Source organism: Hesperophylax consimilis, chromosome 24, assembly GCF_061612785.1.
Source record: "Hesperophylax consimilis isolate HC1 chromosome 24, BYU_Hcon_1.0, whole genome shotgun sequence".
NCBI lineage: Eukaryota > Metazoa > Arthropoda > Insecta > Trichoptera > Limnephilidae > Hesperophylax > Hesperophylax consimilis.
This window is the reverse complement of record NC_142859.1, coordinates 16,383,725-16,406,660: the sequence shown is the minus strand read 5'-3', so window position 1 is coordinate 16,406,660 and position 22,936 is coordinate 16,383,725. Positions and strand designations below refer to the sequence as shown.

Here is a 22,936-nt window from a genome sequence, read left to right as displayed (position 1 = left end):
TTAAATCAATAATATCGACAAGATTAGGTTAGGTTATGCCCGATTTACAATCTTTCGAGATCTTGACTTGGTCGCTACACCACTGGAATAGATTAAATAATAAATAAGCAATCTAGTATTTATCATTGTTTATTATGTCTTATATTCTATACACTCATTTCGGAAAGAGATATTAACGCAATAACGGCTATCACAACCCAAGTCGTAACAGTAGCGTGAAGGATCAGAAACGACTTGCGGAATTTGGCACACTGAAAAATCAAAACAAATTTAGACATCAGAACTTTTATTGTTAACTGCTTGACCATTTGTGCTTGATGGCTGATTTAAAATTTGATCAAATGTTGAAACGTGCCGAGAATCAACAGTTAACAGTGACCGTTCAAAAATTAAAATACATGGAAGAAAATTGTTTAATTGTGAAATTTCTTACCTTCTGCCATCTAGTATTGCTTACAGAATCCACTTCAGGAGTGTCACTCGGTTCGTTTGACAGGTTGATTGAAATTGTAGGTGCATCTTGTTTATGGCTTATAAAATCTAAAATCTGAAAAAAAAAATTAAAATAGGTACTGTAAAATACATTATTACATTTACATTCTTAAAATAAAGCATAATTTCATGGTTGACGCATCGCCTTACGTTTACGTATGGTCACCAAATCTATATGAACGAAAGAGTGCATAAAATTATCGAGAGGAGTCACAAAATGGAATAGATTTGGCCATGAGCCAAACGGCACCTAGCGCTAGTAAAAACTTCAATGGCGCTGTATTAGGTGTTATAAGCCCCTTGGTGCGTTGGCAAGTCGACACCTGTAGATGGCTGCTCTAATTGCACCTGCATAGGGCCGGCCCTGCTACTCGTAAAAAACTCACAAATAATGATGTGGCTGAATGCCAGAAGAGTAACTTCCACATAATGAAACAAAAAAATACAACTCACAGCTAAAACGCTCTTATCGTGTTTGCTTTTTAGTGTATTCAGGGCAGACGTGTAGAGTGGTGAAGTGTGTATTTATGTATGTTGAAGCGATACCATGTTGAGCACGTTAATGTGGTTTTCGGCTATTAGTTTTGGTACAGTTGCCTATCTCACCTTCTCAAAATAAAAAATCTTGAAAATTTAGAGGATTTAAAAAAAATAAACATATAGAGACATCGATTATGGAGAAAGGAAGATGTAACACGGGGGTCGCTTGCCGAAACCAAGGGACCCAACTAAGAAAAAGGAAAAAACTAATTAAAAAATGGATGAGAAGTATATTGTTATTTTTTACCGTGAATATGAGATGGACAGTGAGATAGAAGATGACAAACGCTGATATAATAATATAGGTCCATTCCGGTAGCTCTGCTTGACTCAGATGTACACCAAAGTAGATTGTTACAACTGGAAAGACAGAAAGAATTAAACAAAATAATCATTTTAAGAAGAAGATAATATTAATATATAAATCTAAACGAAAAAGAGACAGAAAATAAAAAGGTGGCGGTCGCAACTGGGGATCAAACCTAGGATCTTGTCTTCCCGGGACAAAGCTTATAACCACTAAGCTATTGAGACCTGATTTTTGTCGATCTTGTATCTCAATCTAAGAATTACCAATAGTATCCACGATTAATTCCCACAGACTTATAAAAAAGCCGATAGATGTCCAATATGTATAAAAATCGAATTCTTTGTATCCGAGACACTAGATAATGTTAACTAGATAATTTTAACCTAGATAGGTTACAAATAAATTCTGGTAGAACTTTGTAAACATACAAAGATAACAGCTAAAAAATATGTAGCCTTAACATTTTTTAGAAAATTTTTTTTAATAAAAAAAATGTTGTATAATGGTTACTCACTGGCTAATATATGGGCTGCATCACCGAAGAACAAATGGGTCCAGCGAAAAACTGTACTGTTAACTTTATTTCTGAAAAGAGCTCCTGAAATTAAAAAAAAATAGTAAGTGTAACACAATGTGAATAAACAGGTGGCACTTGAAATTTTACGAAAAACTTACTCTCACTTAATAATTAACAATTATTTTAATGAAATTAAACACAGATGACCCAAGGAAAGTTGTTTTGTCGGCTGTTCCGAACTTAAATGAATGTTTTTGACTACGTTTTAGCAGCAAATCAGCATTTTAGGCCAGTCATTCAGCTAACAAATTGTTATGTGTCGAAAGCTGCTTTTAAAGGACCGTTTGGCTTGGCCAAGCCTTGACTTTCAGCAAATCCAATTGAACAAAACCACTAAGGTTAGGGCTCGTTCCCATTTCCGTTTTAAAAACGGAGGCGGGTCCCGTTTTAAAATCGGATGCCCTTGCGGCTGTAGTGGATGTATGGAGCTGTTCACACTTGTCCGGCACGATTTTAAAACGGATCCGTCATTTTTTGTCGGATGGATCACCAGCGCAGTGCGTCCGTTTTAAAATCGTGTCAGAACTCGCTCATAGTTTTGTATGAAGCTGTTCACACTCCAGAGGCAGAGTACCCGCCACACACCGACCCCTCCCGCCCGCTCCCAGTCGCAGGAAGCAAACACGCTGCGTGGTTGTATTTGGTTATTTTGTTGAGTAAATAAATTAAAACTATAAAAATGGATAAGGAAATAAATCCCGAAAATTTAATCCCACTGGTCGAAGAATGAGTTGTGCTGTGGGATAAAACGACAGAAGGGTATAAAAATAATTCATTAAAATTATCGGTTTGGCGAGAAGTTTGTTGTTTATTCATGCCGGATTTTGAGAAATTAGAAGAAAAACAAAGAAAAGATTTTGTTATGTACCGACTTTTATTAAAAATTGTCATTTTTATTATTTTTATTTTGTGTACATAGCTGCTGCTTGCCAAGATACAGATCCTATTGGAGAAACGAAATAGTCTGGAAATTCTGATCGTATATTATTTGCAGTAGGACCACCATGAGTAATGTGTGTTTGTGCACGCATCGGATGCTCCACTGGCGTTGCATAAGTACCACACAACAACAAGAGCTTCATAGTCGTCCATTGCGCCTGATCGTCTACTGAAGAATGAGCAAATAAAGTGTTTTGGTTGAATCAACAATTTTTTTTTTCGTAGAGTATGATCCGATTTTAAAACGGATCCGTTTTTAAAACGGAGGTGTGAATAGGGCCATAGGGTATCCGATTTTAAAATGGGACCCGCCTCCGTTTTTAAACGGAATGGGCCCATAGGGTTTTACAGACATTCAAATATAGGAGCCTTTTTTTGACATTTGAAAGATCCCCGTTAAACGCCGATTCTAGGCCCATTTCAGCTTTCTGTCAAATAATGATCAGCTGACAAGTATAAAAATATAACAGTTGTGCTTTCGTAGCTAGTTTGCGCTTGATCAGAAGTTAATCTCACCTTGAATTGGCAGTTAACAGTTAAAAGTTAAAAAACAAAATGGTGCTGATTAGCCATTTCATGACAATGTTTCAACTACTGGCTTTTAGTGTGTCTAATGCCTTTCTAATTATATACATCTATGCAGGTTATATATACATATTATATTTTCACATGAAACTTACCAAAAGGTTGAAGAAAGCATATGACTATGGTTGTCATGCCGAGAATGGCATGAGGATTATTCCCACCTATGGTGGTCCAGCCACCAACATCCACAATGATGATTATAAAAGAGACCATTGTCAAAACCCATGTCGCTGTCATTAAATACATATGCCACTGAAATAAAAGTAAAAAATCAAATAAGTTAATTATTACTTGTCTATCTGATCACTTCCGTTGACGAATAATGTTGTCCAAGGAAGCAAGGCTAGCAGTTCATAATGAAGTGCTGATACCAACCCTGCTTTATGGAAGTGAGTCATGAAACTGACAGAGAAAGGATGAAAGTAGACTGAAAGCTGTAGAAATGAGATTCTTGAGGCGTATTTGTGGACAAATTATTTATAACTGAATTACAAAGATTTCTCAAAGATCTCTGTGGATATTCTTAAATAATGCATGGCTGATGCGAGCACATTGAAACGATTAAGAAAGGGGCTCTTAGATAGTTTGGACACGAGGAGCGGGTGAATGGAGAAAGGAGTGCCATGAAATAATATATCACTCGAAAGTGAATGATAGATGAAGTCAGGGACACCTGAGGAAGACATGGCACGACCTGAATGAAAGCAAGGATTGTGCGTCAAGACAGAGTGGTGTTGCAATTCATTCTCTCTGCATACCCCTGCGGTGAATCAGATGAAGGTTAGATAGTTAGTAATTTACTTACAGCAAACCAAAGCTCTTTTCCACTCTTTGTTGTTTCCATCCAAGTGCTTTTAAAGTGCCTAAAAAGGTGAGAATTATTAGAGATTGACACATTTAAATTTGCAGTCAGTTGCGATGTAACCAATATAAATAATATTGCGACTGCCAATTATTATTAAAAAAAATTTCTGCAAAGCTATTATGAATAAAACCCATTTAAAAATATTTGGACAAACTGAAAAATAAAAAAATGATGTCTGTACTTCTGGTTTTTGCGGCCTGCAAAGTTATCCATGTCAAGCTTCACAAAAAATAATATTAATTTACTGACTGAAGTCCCCGCCGTTGCCTGGGCTTTATACAGAGTTTTTCGAAATCATTGTAGACAGTAATTTTCCTCTTTTATTGAATATCAAGTTTGCAAAATTTCACCAAGAAGTTAGTATCAAAGTTCTGCTTTTTGGGATGGTAAAAAGGACCTTCTTTTTGTTTTGAGGGTCAAATGAGCAAAATTCTATCAGTCTCTGAATAAAACTGCAGTCAAGTCAAGTCAAATTTATTTGTTTATTTTTATAAATTAACAGATGCCTACATTGAAATGCATTCTGAGATATAATAACTCTCCCTATAAATATAATATTTATTTATTGAACATTTTTATATAAAATAATAAAATCATTGCTAAGATATAATTTATTGGTTTGCATCTTTGATAAACGTTGTTCCTCTATAAAATCACAGATGGCAGTAATATAGAAAAATGTTAAAATAATTTATGTACCTGGCTATGATTATTCCAACAGAAGTGGTGCCCATCCAAGATATCACCATCAGTATGGCGTGGAACTTGAGCCAGATTCTTGAACCAGAAACTACCTGCCTCACATCGGACAGGGATACTTTGCTACTACTCCAGACACAAACTAAATCATGGTAGCCAACTAAATTACCATCTGAAATAAAATAACATTACATGTTAAATCAAATCAAATACCATCTAAACATGGATAACTTTGCAGGCAGTCAGAAGAGGAACTAAAAATGCCATGTTTTTGTTATTCGGTTGACAAAGTATTTTAAATTGGGTTTCTTCAAACTTTATTGGATAAAGCTATACAACAATGCGAAAACTTATGAATTGCATATTCATTCTAGACTTATTGTGATGTATGGTAATAAAGTTGAGTATTTAAGCGATAGATGGCGCTAGTCATAAAGCTTACTCCAGAGTCCGACAGATTTCACTAGAGTGTAACAATTACTTGTGAGATGAGATTGACAAGGAACAAGCTTCTCGAACCAGAGAATTACCAACCCTCGGGTAATGAACAGTGTAGCTAAATCCAGACCTATTATTTGTAACGTAAATAAACACAATTATAAGTAGAACCTTTTACTTTTTACAAAGAGTTCCCAACACTTAAATCTGCAAAGTAAGGCAGATATAACACTTATGAAAATCAATGGATGTCCCATTATAAAATCAGGTAGGTTGGTTTCGTATGAGACACAGATTGACCTACATTGTAAATATATTTAGGCAGAACTTTGCAATCACACCAAAATATGGCAGTCAAAAACTATAGGAAATCTTAATAATAATGAAGATAATGATAGTATTTAAAAAATGAAGAATGGAATTGAAAATAATATGATGAGGTCGAGTTGGCAATAGATCAATTGGTAGAGCGCCGGTCCACGTGAGACTAGAGATTCTTAAGGATTGTTTTCCTTTCAAAAAATCATTATTGTACATGTACCGTGTGAAGAGTTGTCAACAACTTTTGCTGTCTATAAAACTATAGCGGCTCCGTTAGGGAGGACACGTAGCAAAAGTGTACTTTTCTAACAAATTCGCCGATCGCGCTAGTTCTCTGTGTCAACTTAGTCGAAGTCGAGGGTTTGCAGGGAATAACCACACTACAGAGGTAAATGCCACCGTTTCCCAAGGGTATCGTACAAGGATTTTTAGTCCTATCTGCGGCAAACACAAGGTATATAATATATATACAGGGTGCATCGGCAAGGACCGGTCGGTGGCTGAGTTGGCATCGAGTTTGTGTCCCATCCAGCCGTAGTATGTTCAATTCCTCGGCTGGCTAAGTCCTCCATCACAACACAAGCAACATTTCCGCTTAATGTTGTGGTTGTAGGAGATTTTCAAATATTGTCAGGTTATTCGTAACCCGGGAATGTTTGTCTTTCTTTAAAAACCAAAAAAAAAGTGTACAAAAAAGTTTAACCAGCAATTCTGAGCATATTTGGAGTAAAAAAATGTTGATGTCATTTAAATTTAAAAAAAAATAGTTAGGTACTCCAAAGACTAATAATTTTTATGTTAAAAGTAAAGTAGTAAAGAAGAAGAATAACCTTGTTAGTTTTAGAAAACGAGAAAAAAGATATTTTACTATTACTTTCCATTTATTTTGATTTTTATAATTCTGAAGTATTGAAGAACATATTAAAAAACTCTTTTGATAGTTTATGTCTTCAGAAACACCATTTAGAAGAGTACCCTTATAAAACGGATCCTATGAAAATATTAATCAAAAAGCACAAAAAGTGCCCAGGCAAAATTTCCTACATTTAAGGTTAAATTAATAAAACCTGCTGTTTCTAATGAAATTTAATCAAATACTTTCGGTGTTTTACAAAAAAAACAAACCTCATCAAAACTTTGAAACAGAACCGTTGAAGATTTTTTACAACAGACTTTTTTATAGCCATGTGAAAGAGTTCGTGAAATAGACTCGCGGGCTGCGTATTGCTCGTCACTGGCTTGGATACTGGATAGTGTGGACACAAACTCAAGGAACTGGAATGAAACAGGGAGAGACCAGCAGGAGGTGAGATGTTTCCCGGAGACGACAAGGAATGTATGATGTTTTTGTATATTGTATAATGTAAATATTTAGTTACCCACCTGCCAATGATAGACCAGTCACCAATAGTAAGTAATATTTGTCATCTGCTAGGTTGAATTTGACCCCCTTGACTGTTGATTCAATATCTCTCGTGAACTTACAGTTTAAGGTACCGTCAATATAGGACGAGTTTATTGGATGAAGTATGTCTTGAGGCTGTAAGGAAAATATAATATACCTATTATTCAAATCTCCGTGGTCGAAGGGTAAAGCTCTCGACTAGCAAGCTGAAGGTCGCGGGTTCAAATCCCGACGTAAAGTAAATTAAAATTGATTAATTTGGGTTGTTTCACAATTTATTCATAGAAAATGACGTACCAGAGCGGAAAATCGCCCTGGTGTAAGACCAACATTCAGAATTGAAACATTACTTGAAATGGCTTTTGTCGTGTTTGGTGACCAGATCTGAATAGCTAGGTACTCCCCCACCTTCCTCTTCCCTATCTTCTTCACCTCTCCACAACCTTCAGCCTACTCAACAGCATACTCCAATTGGGGATTGTCTCACTGGCTCCATACTGTTGGGAGCAGTTGGGACTCTTGTACGGTATTCATATAAAAAAGAAAACTAACTAAAGGGACAAAACACTATCGAACAGTAAACCCGAAAAATAAACTGTAATTTAGTCACATATTCCAGATTATTCAGGGACGCCGTTAATAGAAGATATTGCAGTAGGTTTATATTTTCATATTATCAATTTAGTGAGCTCACTTATTGGTCTTATTATAATAAAAAGTAATTTTGTATTAGGCAACTGTACACTGGGAGGTTCTAACCCCCCCAACGGCCACAGTATTGCGTAGGAAAAAATAAAATAATAATAGGTACTCACAGATAACATTCCTGTATAATATACAACAATATTATTTGCACAATCTCTTTTATTAATGTGATGTAAATAACGAGGTTAATAAGTGGTGTAAGTAGAGGTCAAAAAAGAGGTCCAAAAAATTTACAACCCACCTCCCCCTTTCGCCCTTGCACACCAACCAGGGTCAAAACCCACCATGTGAATACATGAGCTACGCCACTGGTAGGTACCTACTTCATCGCTTGTCAGAAACCTTCACATAATCAGTTCTAATTTTAATTTTAAACTTATATTCATAACAAATTTGAGTTCTTTGAGCCGGATTTCACGGGGACAACCAAAATTAGCATGTTCAATCGTTCAAAATAGGTATTGTAATTCTTACCACGTCTTCTCTAGTAGTGTAGGGTGACTTTTTCGGGTATGTCCAAGAGTTGTACATCGTCACGATTCCGCCCTCGCGTTGGCACTCCATCGAACTGTCACTTCCCTAAACAAATTATACAAGTAATCAATTAAACTTAGGGGCTATTTTCCACGCACGTATTTTTGGCACGGAAGAATGTCTACAGATATATAATATGGAAGAGCTACGACCGATAAGTAGGCAATAGCTTGGACCAGGCAGTCCACACAACGCACAATACACATCCATAACTAGCAAGTAAATAATTTAGTCAAAGGGTCAATTAATGTAAAATGAAATCGTTATTTTTAATATTTTTTTATTTATTATTGTTCTTCAAAGTACAATCCCATTAAACCGCAATTAAGCAGTTTGTCAACAGGATGTTCATGTTCAATTACAATTTAACAAATTTTCATAATATTATTACTTATTATAATACAACTTATACATCATATTTATCACCAACCACTGCCATAATCAAAGATATTATCTCTGCTTAGTAGCCATGTTTTCAGTATATATCTGAAACTCTGAGGTAATTCGCATTTTTTTATATTGCTTGGTAACATGTTGAATATTTTGGGCACGTTGTATTCCAGGGTTCGCTGTCCGTATTTATTGTTATGTTTTGTACAAGCATTCCTTCATTTTTTGTGAATCTAGTATTATGTTCATGTTCGACTTTCCTCTTATATTCGGAGTCAGATATATGCTGAATCAATATTTTGTGACATAATAAGGGCTGTACCGGTAAGACAGTCAAGTTCCGATATAATAATGATATGTTTCGCCTCTGTGAAAATATCTGTTTTGGAACTAGTAATTTAATCATAGAATTTTGTTCTAATTGTAGGTAATTTAAGTTAGTTTTGCAAGAGTGTCCCCATGTGGTTATTCCATATCGTAAAGTAGATTCTGCAAGTGATAAGTAAATTATTTTTAAAATATTCACAGGAACGAAACATTTCAATTTGTACAGTTTACCCAGTTCAATTTATACAGTTTTACAGTTTATGATAAACTAATGTTTATAAGACAAGGTTTTTTATGCATAGCACAAAGGATTACAAATTGTTATAAGCAATAATTATTCGCCTGAAACACCCATGCAAATTGAAAATATCTCCCGAGTAAAAATAAATGCCACCGACGCACCTGCAACAACACCGCACATGCACCGACAACCCGCACCTTCATGATTGCCGGTCAGGTGCTCTAGACCACTAAGCTACTAATTTGCATGAGTGTTTCAGGCGAACAATTATTGCTTATAATAATTTGTAATATATGAAATCTCTTGTGATTTTAATTTATTTGGGCTAACTATTGCTTGATGCTGTGTACATGTCTAGCCCATTTGTCGCACGCTTCTGGGAATGGGATTCTAATCAAAGTTATGCATTTGGTGTGTAGGTAGAAACAAAGAAGGGGCTCTAAGCGTACACGGAGAAAAAAGAGTATTTCTAATTTATTAAAAATCTCTTCAAATTATTGGTAATCCGGTTAAAAACGAAATTGCAAGCCTTTAACTAATGAATTTTTATGTTTCTTGATAAGCTTTTAGTACATTTATAATTCATTATCATGATGTCAGAACACGTGAATAATAATAAAAGTGTGAATGTATGTTATTTTTCAGTACAAATTCGGAATGCGGGGCGATCTGAAGTGATGTGAAGAAAACAGTGTTAATTTTTTATTCGTTCAACGTATGTATATACTTGCTGTCCCTTTCTCGCTAACAATAATACAAAACGCAATTTCTCAGTGACGTTTGGAATGGACATCGCCGAAGGAAGCAGGGCTGGTCCTGTGCTGGCGCAATTAGAGCAGTCCACTTCACTCCACAACGCTATTGAGGTTTTTAGTAGCGCCAGGCGACGTTTGGCATTTCCCCGGTAGGAAGTATAGGTATATTAAGGTGGATCATTATGGTTGGTTATTTCTCAATTCTATTAGCGATAAAATGGTGCAAAATGGAGTCAAAATGACGTGTTTTTCTGATGCGACTATTTACCTCCGGATTGACTTCAAAGTTTAGAAAATTTAATATTTAGGGGTTAGGTATTTCTTGTGTCTATAACAGATACTACGAATCCGATATATTTTTTGTCGTATCTATAGCATAGGTGCTATGTATTTACGAAATCATTTACCAAACGTCCCAATTTTGATGATTGGGGGCGAACGGTGACGATGAGATGACCACCAATTGCACTGAGCGCAAGCACCTTATTCAATATGTTCTACTTCAAATGAATCTGATTGTAACGAGTAATAATGTTTTCAAACCTACTATTGTACCTTAAAACTCCTCAGAATCAGGCTGCGGTAACTATTGATTATTCCACACTGTTTAAAACTTATCATAGATATGGAGTGTCAGATGTAATTTTCCAGTTATTAACAAAAGAAAGATCGAAAAAAATAGAAAAAATATTTTGACACAAGACAGAGTTTTTCAAATACTCGCAATATATTTTGACAGCCGGAAAGATAAAACAATAATTAAACATTACAGAGAATTAATTCCATAACTGCATATTTCATTGATAAAAGAGCCAAACTTTGGGTTATATTGCACATAACTCATAAGCGGCCGCTACACTACTCGCTTCGACGCTTCGACGAAGTCATCGACGAAGTTAGCCGAAGTTCGAAGTGCGTGCCCACACACTCGTGCAACTTCGCGAGTAACTTAGTCCAACCAGTCAGTGATTGGTTTATTTATGCCGTGACGCTTCGAGTCCTTTGACTCGGGCGCATTTACCGACAACAATCGGAAGTCGGGCGAAGCGAAGCGAAGTTGCCCGAAGCGAAGCGAAGTTCGTGCCCACACTATCGTATTCGGTCAACTTCGATCAACTTCGCGAGTAGTGTAGCTGGGCTATGATATTTCTAAACTTATAGGAATATCAATAAATATTGCCGATTATTATTTTGAAGGAATAAATACAATTTGAACCTTTTTTGGCTATTGGATGTGATGGATCGAAAACATGGGGATACGTTTACTTCACATAAACGAGTTAGGTACCATTTCGGCATTTTTTCGCTCATCTTGATGGTTAAACGTTGGCGCCTTAGACATATTTAGTAACAATACAACAAGCTTTAAAAATCTGTGAAAAAAGCCAGTTGTTCGTTTTCAGAAAATTGTCGGAGAGTTATCTGAATTTTTAACTCGAGAAGTAAGTACAGATCAGCTATATTTGAATAAAATATTATGTGGGGGGATTTTCTGAAGATTTAGGCAACACAGCACCAGCAAAAATGTCTCATCCTAGATAACTACGTGTGCTAACCGAATTCTTAATGTTTCAATGGAAGTTCCTTCAGAAGTATTGTTATGGAAATTATTCTCATCGTAGATACTACCTTTGGACAAAGACACCATAAATACCACGCTATTAAAGCATTCAACAGTCTTCCACTTGAAACAAAAATTGAGGAAAATAAAAATAAATTCAAACACAAAATAAAAAAATGGATTAAAGAACAAAAAAGACAATATTACCAAAATTCTATAACATAAAAGAATAAAACATATACACGCAACACAAAAAAATGTATAAAACACGCAACACGCACAAACACATAAATCATTATAAATGCCGATTTCCATTTTTTTTTTAGTGTGATAATTATATTTTAATTTTTAATCTTTATTTTTAGTTTAAATTATCTTTATTTTAGTGTTATTTTTTTTAATTGTATAAATTCTTATATTATAAAATGGGGGCCTCAGCACGGGTAAACAACCCAATGGGGCCAACATTACTGAATTAGAAAATGAAATATTGTAAAATAATGTATCAACCATAGACATATGAATATTAGTAGACCTGCCCTAAGTGATTAAAAGCGTATTATCCCCACTCCCCATACCGGTTCCATTGGAGCCGGCTGTGCTCGCGTATGGCCTCAAGTGAAATTTGAAAACGTGACGTCATCATTCTTGTGCGAACTATGGTCGAGGCATCATCGGTTCATTTTACGAAATAACACGGCAAAATGTTGACTTGTACTATGAAAACTTGTAAAAATAGATGTGAAAAAGAGAATAAACCCAATTGTCGTATTACATTCCATATATAAGCATTATTTTACTTTATTTTAAGCATATTCACATCGTATAATATGAATCAGTTGTTACTATCACATCGAGAAACGTCTGGACGCGAAACACAAAGCTGGTTGGTTGCTGGGAAGTAAATTATGAACACTTATAAAAGTGTCTTAACTAAATACTTAAACGAAATATTCGACTCTGAAAATTGAACCGAATTTTTTTGCCGAATTTGGACTTCGCAAATTTGTTCATAACGCGGCGAGTAATTTGCGCTCCCATGTAAAAATGTCTATTCATTCACAAGCAGATTTTACTTTTAAGAAGTAAATGGTGATATTATAATGCGAGATGCCTATTTACCGTCAGATTGATTTATTGACGAATCACAGTCAGCTTCACTCCCTTCGTTCTTCAACAGTTGATTTTACCCCTCGCCATTATCTTCTCGTCTATTAATTCCTATGTCTGTGGTATCAACAATAAAAATAAAAAAAAAAGATAGCGCAAGATAAGTTTAATAATTGATCCTGTCATATAAAGATATGGCTACATCGCTCACCCCGAGAATTTGATACTAATCGGTCTGAACTATATTATAATATCCGAGAACTAACTGCACTTTATGTTCTATATTGTGTGTCGTGTGCAGTAAGAAATCAAATAAAACAAGGCTGTTATAATTTCAACATATAAATCGCGATCATAAACCCCAATTCTGAAGAATGTATCTGATTTATACCTTCAATTATTACTGTAGCACAGGTCAATTGCCTCTTCTATGCCTGAAATGTCGTATTCAAGTTGTTGAAAGAGCCGTGAAGACTGTGATAAAGCCTCGGGGACTTGCACAGAAACTGTAGGAGAAGGTCTTAAGATGGTCTCGTAAAATAATGCTGAAATTTGACGGTAAGAAAGATTTTCCTGCTATTCGAATACGATGCCTTGAGAGTTGAGAGTATTTGGATTCAATGCATTGAGTATTGAGAGTATTTATATTCAATGCCTTGAGAGTATTTGAATACAATGCCTTGAGAGTTGAGAGTATTTGATTACAATGCCTTGAGAGTTGAGGATTTGAATACAATGCCTTGAGAGTATTAGGATTCAAATCATATATTTTTTAATAAATAAATCAATATACTCCCTACGTTATGTGTTTTTTTGAAAAAAATAGTGCGTTGCGAGTTGCTTATCAAACTCCTATTAATATTCAACAAGGGTGGGTTTTTCTTCATTACGTGAAATTGCAATGTCAATTCGGAGGTAAACGATGATTTCCAAATATTAAAAAATGGGATTTTATGTCTCTATTTAAAAATCCCATACAGTCGTGACCCACCCTAATGTACATTTTTATTTTTTTAAATTTATTTATTGCACAACAGATAGATTATCTAATTACTGTACAATTCTCAATTTGACAATCTTAACACCTATGAAGATAATTATTATACAAAAAAAAACTTTAGGCTATTTAAAGAAGAATTATATATATCTAGTGCTTCTGAGATTTCATTCAATAGCACCATTCCTCTTGTCATGCTATGTTGTGCTAGAATATCTGTTCTGCCGTATGGTATTTTGAATAAGTCGTGTCGACGACTACGGGGCACGTATAAACCATAGCATTCCAAGAGGAACGGGCTATCAATATAGTTATGGATTATGTTAAAACTAAGTATTGCAAGATTTGCATGACGTCTAGTTTCCAAGCTAAATCTATTTGTTGCCTCAAGTAAGTCCACATGGTGCATGAACCTTGGATAAGTTCCACGCATCCGCATATAGACATACCTGAGGAATTTTTTTCTGGATTTGTTCCAGCATATTAATTTACTTAGTTTGGTGCGGAGTCCACACAACACTAGCATACTCCAGCTTACTTCGTATGACGCCATCAAAAATGGCTATCATTGCACCTGGGTCGTGAAATTGTTTACATGTTCTGGTGATAAATCCCAGGAGTTTGTAGCATGCTGTAGTAAGTCGTGATATGTGGTCCGAGAATGTTAGTTTGGGATCAAAGACGATACCGAGATCTTTATAGCTATTGACTCGGCATAATTTTTTCGCTTTAATGGTGTAATCAAAAACTACGGGCTTCTGAGAGCGGGTATATGTCATTGTTACGCATTTTTTTATATTAAATTCTAATTTGTTTTTATCTGACCATTCTGCTATAGCATCAAGGTCACATGCACCAATATACGTAGAACTAAGTTTGTACTGCTCGCATTCACTCTAATTGCTTAAGCTATCTCCTGTTGATAGGTCGCTTTTCTAGGATTCTTCCCCCCTGTCTCGGATTTGGGCATAACCATTACACATTTAAAAGTACAACATCCAAACTAATAATGCTATTAATACCAGTAATATAAATTCAGTAAGGACGACTGCACAGTGCAGGGAATAAATATCACATGAACACCAACGGTACTGAATGTCTATCAGCCTATAAAAACATTGTTATTAAATCTGTATGTCTATCTTGATAGCTTTGTTATGTTTATAAATTTTCAATGTATCTAAATTTATAGGAATGTGCATCCTATAGTTTACTCTGTTTGTTGCTTTAAGTTAATATTTCTATACTTGCACATATTTTAATTGTTATATCTCTATTACCCTTTGATTATATCAAATGTATTTTTAATTGTATCATATGTAAAAGCCATAATTGGGCGTGTACAAATAAATAAATATTATTGTATTTTTTGCATGGAAATTTATGACTCAACATAAAATTTACCCTTTTTAATAAATATATTTGATTTTGAACATCTTAGAAATACGAGTATATGATGAATTTTTTCAATGAAATCTGAGTTGAATTTAAAGTGAGGGGACCAGATAGAAGAATTATATTTTACTTGAATAAAGTGGAATACAAGATTTTTAAAGTTTCAGCAATTACGGAGAATAAAGCCAAGTATTTTTAATAATTTATTTATTACTGTGTTGATGTGCGAAACAAAATGAAACCTACAATATGCCAAGATAATTTATTTCTGTCAAATCACCGGAGATCAAATGGGAAAATAATTCACCGACTCCAGATATTTTCAAATCAGAGGGTTCGGCTCGGTAGAACTTCTTAATATATAAAAAAACTTCTTATATATTCTCCATAGGTGGTATTAGTGTTATTATTATTATTATTATTATATATGACATGAAATTTTGCGATGCGCTTTTTCACAGATAAAATAAACATATTTATAAGTGACAAAACGACGAGCTAGACTCTAGCTCTACTGTAGAGTAATATGAATATGTGTTATTTCCTTGCGAAGTGAATAAAACAATTTTAGCCTGCTACGAGAATTTTCAAGGTTCAAAATACCATGAAATCGAGGCAAGTGTGGTGGGCTTCTAGCAAATTCACGGTGGATTCGCCTGCACGGGACGGGCACAAACATCAGAACTACACCGTGGATTTCTTGACACACTAGATATTAATACGTAATATGTGTATATACAATAATGGACACTGAGCTACTAGGAAATCCACGGTGGATTTCTAAGCTCTTAGTGGTTATCTCTTCACGGGAGATCCCAGAGAGGATATCATTATATCTATTTGTTACAAAAATATAAGAGTGTAAAACACTTATTATTATTATATCTTACCATTATTTAACGAATTAAAAAATAAATATGAAAATACCATTAGTTTGTCAGTGGATAGACCGACTGCTATATAGGCTGGCTCCTTGCCAGCTCCTCCTGTGGCCATCATCTCGAAAGTGTATGTTCCGTCTGAAATAAAATACTTATGTCATTCTCATACACACTTAAACAAACTAACATAACCACCATTACATACGCCTTGCTTCTTTCACAATTATTATCAAACATCGTCTCATATATAGGCAATATTCTGTTATTCTGATTCTTGACATGACCCTATTCAAGTATTTGATTAACTTGATCGTGCTATGTCTTCTTCATGCGTCCCCGACACTCTTTTCTTCGTTTATCAGCTCTTTCTTTCACGCCTTGAATCTCAAAGTTGTGCTAAAAAATATAAAAATATACTACATCACGACATCATCGCCATGTTTGTCACTCTAAACACATAATACAAAAGTTAATGGAGAGAAAAATATTCCGGAAAACATTTTGAAAATTATAAAGCATTTTTTTCTTCAAACGAACCCTGCTTAAAATACGACTCCGAAATTAACCAGATGCAATGTTCACTAAAAGGCTTGATGGGAAAGAGGGAAGTGTGACAAAGGTAGGGACGGTAAAAGCAGTGGGGAGGTGCAATGGGGGGTTGTAAGTGGAAATTAGGGGAAGTGCCAGTGGCGTACCGACGAGCTCTCGACCCCGGGCAAACATGTCAAATGTCAACCCTACTCCTTTACAACAAAAAAAATTACCTAAAGTATAACCTTTAAAAACATGCTGTTGTCTATACACACATATAGTATGTAAAAGGTGTAAAGGGAAATAATTTCGGGATGTGATTCAACATGCATGGGCAAAAAACACTTTGTTCGAAATTTAAACTTTTAATTTTACTTTAAGGTAAAAGTGTTTCATTGTGCAATTATTTAAACGTCATAACTCTCGTTGTTCATGATTTTTGTGTGTAGTTTCCACGGAGTTACAATTAGAGGCGCTACTGGGTGTTAATATCTCTTAAAAAATTGTTCCACTATTTAGAACGTGATAAGCGGTGCGCGCAAACCGGTTTCGGTATTTTTAGTTAGAGCGTTGGTAAAGTTTGAGGTCAGTTGGAGGTAATAAAGAGAATCCAATTTATGTCTAATCTCAACATAATAAAACAATGGCAGAGTCACGTGGAGTAACTTTACGCAATTTTTGCATACGATTTTTGTATGAAAAGACTTGAGATAATTTATTCCTTTTTTGTTTATTGATAAGATTGATTTTTAAGGTATCACAAACAAATATATAAATATCATACGGCTTATAAGTCAAAAAATTGTGTAAAATGCATGTCTATTGCGTTTACTTGGCCCATACGCGGGGTAATTGATTTGTAATGGGAAGTGATTCTCGTTTCGTTTCGATTTATTAGTATTATGTTATTCTTCAAGGTTTATATCATGTTGATTTTTTATAAGTATGTTTCTAATGTACTTATGTGTTTCTAAAAGGTATTTGACTAGGAGTTACGAACGAACTTAGATGGAGCACACGGAAACGCCTTCAACATATTCAACACACTTCAGTTTATAATCTATTCAGTGTTTGAAGCTATAAAGTTTATAAATAATTAGCAAACGCTCTTTATTTCTGAGCTGCTCGGGCATTTGTTACACCACTGAGCGTCCCAATGCATTATTAATGGTAAGATGCAAAGGGGACCCGTGAAACATTTTAAAATATAAATTAATTAGAATTCACTGAAAGGGAAGGTGTTTCCAAATGGTTATACGATCGTATATATGTATGTACGTTGGTAAGGGTGGAATTATTTTAAAAACAAGTCGAATTAAGTACCCAAATACCTAAAAAAGACTCTTTGCAGAAATGGGTAATCCTGGTTAAGGCGATGCCATACGTAGTAATGAAAAATCACGTGTTTTTGGTTTGAAAATTTGGTCACCTAGAAATGTTTCAGATGCTTTAATTAAATACTGCGAGTAGAATACATCTTGGCCTTTGAAATAATCGAGTATGTTTTAGATAAGTCTTTTTATAAGCCCAGAAAAAAATAATGTATAGGCCTATGAAAACTGCTTTAAAGTTCAAAATCTCCTACTTACGAACCCATTTTCGGTTACAATTTTAATGTAAAATGTGGTAAATTAAGTTATATATAAAATGTATGTCTGAACATCCACAAAATAAAATAAAAGGCACTTTTTGGCCATGTTTTTTTCTTGCATAAATCAAAACAGGCGGATGGTGTTAAGCGGGAATTTAAACCTTATCGCCATCTTCGTAAGGGTTGTTATTGATAGCGGATCAATTAAAAATATTACACGACGTAGTGCATCGCCTTGTTTGATAAATCCCAGACCGCATACATTCTATAGAATATGGACTTCAAATATTAGAAAAATTTTGCTCTCTCAGTATTCAAGTATTTGATCTCCTTGTCACTGATGATCAGCTGGGATACAATATAATAAAAATAAAATCGTACAAATAATAATAATAATACAGTAAAAAAATACTAGCATATGTCTTTAAATACATCACTGCTTTAGAACAAATGTCCAAACTGGTCGCGATAGTAGAACCAAAGATCATAACATCTTATCTCTATCGCTAACACAACCTTTGGACAAATTTTCAAAAATACTTAGTAACAAAACTATACAATGCTCTTCCACTAGCCATTAGACAGAATTTAGCTTACTTTAAATATAAAGGAGATACCAAGTCTTGTTCGGACACATAGCCGATTGTTATCTTAAAGATTTAGTTTAATCCCTACATAAATCCTAAGCTCCGTACTATCATCTTTGTCACCGGGAGAAGGAGAGTATCTTACAGAACCTTTTATACCGCGCTACCGACCACAGGTTGTGAGTTCAATTTCGTATTAAGCCACCGCATACTTAATTTCTACCGATTTATAACGTTTCTCGTTAAATTATTTAAGTTTTTAAGTTTCAAAAAAATATGTGTAATTTTTAAAGATAATATCTTTACATTTGAAAAGTTAATTATATGAAATTCCCTCGATAGAAAAAAGCTCTGAAAATTATTAAAAACACGTTTTGTTCTGTTATTTAATAAGTTATAGGCATGAAAAAAATCACAGTGTATCTTTAAAAGCAACTAGAGAATTTTTCGAGAGATTTGGGCTCTACTTAAAACGAGTCGTTTTTTATTAAATATTTTCACAATTTTCGCTTAGTTAATAGTTTTTTTAATATAAGAGCGCTCCCTTCAATATTCGTATTTACATATATCCCTTTCAAACCATCTTTTAACGCTTACTACAGGGCCTTAAATGCAATTCGACATGGAGTTTTTGTGCTTCAGAAAGAGGGAACACAGAGGGTACCAAATATAAGGTACGGCTTTTTAATACTCTGGTGGCATAATCTCATGGTTTCATTCCGTTCCCCTTTCTATTACTTCGTTCACAAGAAATACGCAGCCCAGGACAAATATTCCAAGAGCTATCAAAACAAGTCTTCAACCAAGACAGATCGAATATCAAAAATATCACTAACCAAATTATAAGTACGCATTTCTAATGGTACGATACTGATTGTTTTTTTTAACTTAAACAAAATATTGCGATGTTATTTGTATTTATGTTATCAACTGCTGTAAATTGTTATAAACTGATTATATTATAACAGAAAAATATTAGATACAAAAAACGGGATATATATGCATGGAGGTAACCTCGCAGAACTACGTTTGTTCTTAACATAATTTGATCCAAAACGACACTTAAATTTAAAACAAATCCGAGTTTATTGAAACAAAGATACAATCATCACAATCTTTACACATCTGCCCTGTGATGGACACTGAAGTGCTGTCCAAAACGTTGGCTAAAAATTTAGGTAGCTCAACAAGGCATAATACCTCAAAAATAAATCAAAAATTAAATTGATTTTTATTTATCTATACATAGTCAAATCTAGCAGGGAAAGTGGAAACGGTAATTTCTAAAACAGTAAAAAAATGACCTTCGACTTGCACTGAAACCGCGGCGTTGCAATCTTCATTTTGGAAACAGCTCCTTGGTGACCCGAGACATAACTTGGTTTGCCCGCAACCAGCGTAGAAAGGGTTGTCTCCAATATGCTGGAATGAACACAAATAGTCATATTAGTAAAACCTATTAAAACCTGACGGCCGGCGTGGTCTAGTGGTATACGCTTTTGACTACAGATCCGAAGGTCGCGGGTTCGAACCCGGCGTGCGCAAATAAATTTTATTTGATTAATTTGTGTTATTTCACAATTAATTAATTAAAAATAATATATGGTATATTTGCGGCACGTTCCAGAGTGGAAGATACTCTCAGTATCGCCCTGGTGTAAGACCACCATTCAGAATTGAAACGTTGCTTGAAATGGCTTTAGCCGTGTTTGGTGACCAGATCTGAATAGCCAGGTACTTCCCCACCTTCCTCCTCCCCATCTCCCTCCCCTCCCCAATACCCTCAGCCTCACAACATACCCCAATTGGGGATGCCATAGTCTCATTGGCTCCAGACGGGAGCAGTTGGGACTCTTGTGCGGTAATACTGTAAAAAAAAAAAAAAAAAAAATACCCATAATATTTATTATAGTACCCGTCTTCGCCCGAGATTCAACACTTATTTTGAAATCTTTTTTCTCATTGAACCATTGATAATACACGGTGCCCGGAAACTAGCGGTACTAGCAGGAAACTGATGAATCTACATCAATTTTAGAGTAGATTTTGAATTACAACTATTTGATTTGTGCTTTTGTTTTCGAGTAAATCAATTCCGAAGATGGAATTTTTTTAGTGCAAATATAAAAAAAGAGAAAAATAATAAATAAAAAAAATCGTCAGGCCTCGGCCATATTTTGACAGAAGGTCGAAGTATTTCCGCTTATAATAAAATCCAAATTAACCGAATACTTCTGAACGTATCCGAAAACTAAAATTTGTTTTTGAAAGGGATGAAATACCCTTTCAAATATTATTAGAAGTAAAAAAATAATTTTCGAAATGTATTAAATTAATAAAAATAAATAAAAATGGCAAACTTACGTTTTTTGTAAATAAAATTACTGATAACAAAAAAAGAAATAAAAAACTCACGCATTTTATTAGTAAATGCATTACAAGCGTTTCTGTCACCTCAGTTTTTTGTCGTTTCATATTAAAATAATTCATAAAGTTTCATATTTTTTTTTCGAATTGCGTTGCGAATCTTTGGTTTAATAGAGGTGTACTTTTTAATTCTTCTGTGGTTAATTTCTAGATTTGAATATAAAGCTTGATGTTTTCTCAGCATGACAATAAGGGAGATACAACGATATCTGTGAGACCAAATGAATTGTTCCCAAAAGCGAAAAAAATAGCCTGAAGCGTTAATAATAAATGATGAACCCAAAAAATGCATATTTATGTAGGTGTAGAGATATACCAGACTTATTGACCAGTGTTTCCTGACATTATTGTAGGTGTAGAGATATACCAGACTTATTGACCAGTGTTTCCTGACATTATTGTAGGTGTAGAGATATACCAGACTTATTGACCAGTGTTTCCTGACATTATTGTAGGTGTAGAGATATACCAGACTTATTGACCAGTGTTTCCTGACATTATTGTAGGTGTAGAGATATACCAGACTTATTGACCAGTGTTTCCTGATATTATTGTAGGTGTAGAGATATAAATTTTGACTTGAGACCTTTTTACAAAAATATATATCTTTGTGAGGGGGTATTACACCACCTCGGATTAAAAATATATCTTTGTAAGGGGGTATTAAGCAATCTCGGATTAAATAAATATCTTCGTGAGGGGGTATTACACCACCTCAGATTAAATATATACTTCATGAGGGGTATTACACCACCTCGGATTAAATATATGTCTTCGTGAGGGGGTATTACACCACCTCGGATAAAATATATATCCTTGTGAGGGGGTATTACACCACCTCGGATTAAATATATATCTTCGTGAGGGGTTATTACACCACCTTGGATTAAATTATTTACGAATTATTATAAAAATTAGACATTGAGACACATATTTACTAAAAAAATTTAATTTGATCACTCACCCGTGGTACAGAAGTGTCAGCAGCAGCTTCTATAAACACATTTACCACATAAACTGAGCTTCCTATCATTGCACTTATAAAAACGATCAAAAATGTGATTTCTATCAAGTGCCTAAAAATGGCTTTCATAATTATTTGATACCTACTAGGTTAAAATCCACACTTTAAGAAATATATTACTGAAGACGTGTTAGTCACCACACAATAATAAATTATGATAAATTTATTAAAAAGTCAATCATTTTGCTTTTAATTATGAAAAATGTCAAATTCAAAAGACTGTAACAATTTTTTATTTATTTTATTTTAATAAAATAGAAAACTTCATTCCAAGGTTAAATAAAGGGAGGCAAGACATTTCATTAAGGCACTCTTAGAATACTTGTAATATAAACTTTCACTTGCAAAACTACTTATTTTGATAGAATTTTCCTCATGAAATTATATGTTTTGTCTAGGATAATTTCAGTAAACAACTATGTTCAATACGATTTTGCTTTTAAGAAGAAAGAAAATTCGATTATTTTGAATGATTTACGTGGTTAAACAAAATAAATAAAGTTTATATTACGATGTCTTTTGTAATATGTGAAAATAGGCACTAAAGAAATCTGCATGATTATATTTTTATAAAAAATAATAATGATGAAAAATTATGTAAGAGGGTCTGTTTTTTCGTTTTAAGTATCGCAGTTGGAGTTGTCATAAACCCAGTTCTCGCACAGAAGCATTGCTTGCATGTAACATGCTTAAAATATGCTAATTGAAT

The 22,936-nt window shown here is 34.4% G+C and overlaps 1 protein-coding gene across 1 annotated transcript; it reads right to left on the bottom strand.

Annotated features, from left to right (window-relative positions):
* Window positions 1–146: 146 nt before the first annotated feature.
* On the bottom strand, window positions 147–22,266 carry LOC149411985 (ferric reductase 1-like). The gene is made up of 12 exons (XM_089646281.1): window positions 22,168–22,266; window positions 20,081–20,198; window positions 16,114–16,205; window positions 8,351–8,455; window positions 7,150–7,306; window positions 5,008–5,179; window positions 4,249–4,306; window positions 3,539–3,695; window positions 1,857–1,940; window positions 1,280–1,392; window positions 434–547; window positions 147–251 (listed from the first exon to the last, which is right to left on the bottom strand). Exons 1-12 carry the CDS (start codon window positions 22,234–22,236, stop codon window positions 147–149), a joined length of 1,344 nt encoding a protein of 447 aa, XP_089502407.1. The 5' UTR covers window positions 22,237–22,266.
* Window positions 22,267–22,936: the final 670 nt, after the last annotated feature.

Excerpts from the sequence above, each read along its gene's own strand:
- LOC149411985 (XM_089646281.1), bottom strand. The coding sequence starts at position 22,236 with ATGATAGGAAGCTCAGTTTATGTGGTAAATGTGTTTATAGAAGCTGCT. Across the intron at positions 8,456-16,113 it reads TATCCACTGACAAACTAATG|GGAAGTGACAGTTCGATGGA; the intron begins GTATTTTCATAT and ends TAATTTGTTTAG. Across the intron at positions 1,941-3,538 it reads ATGCTTTCTTCAACCTTTTG|GAGCTCTTTTCAGAAATAAA; the intron begins GTAAGTTTCATG and ends TTTTAATTTCAG.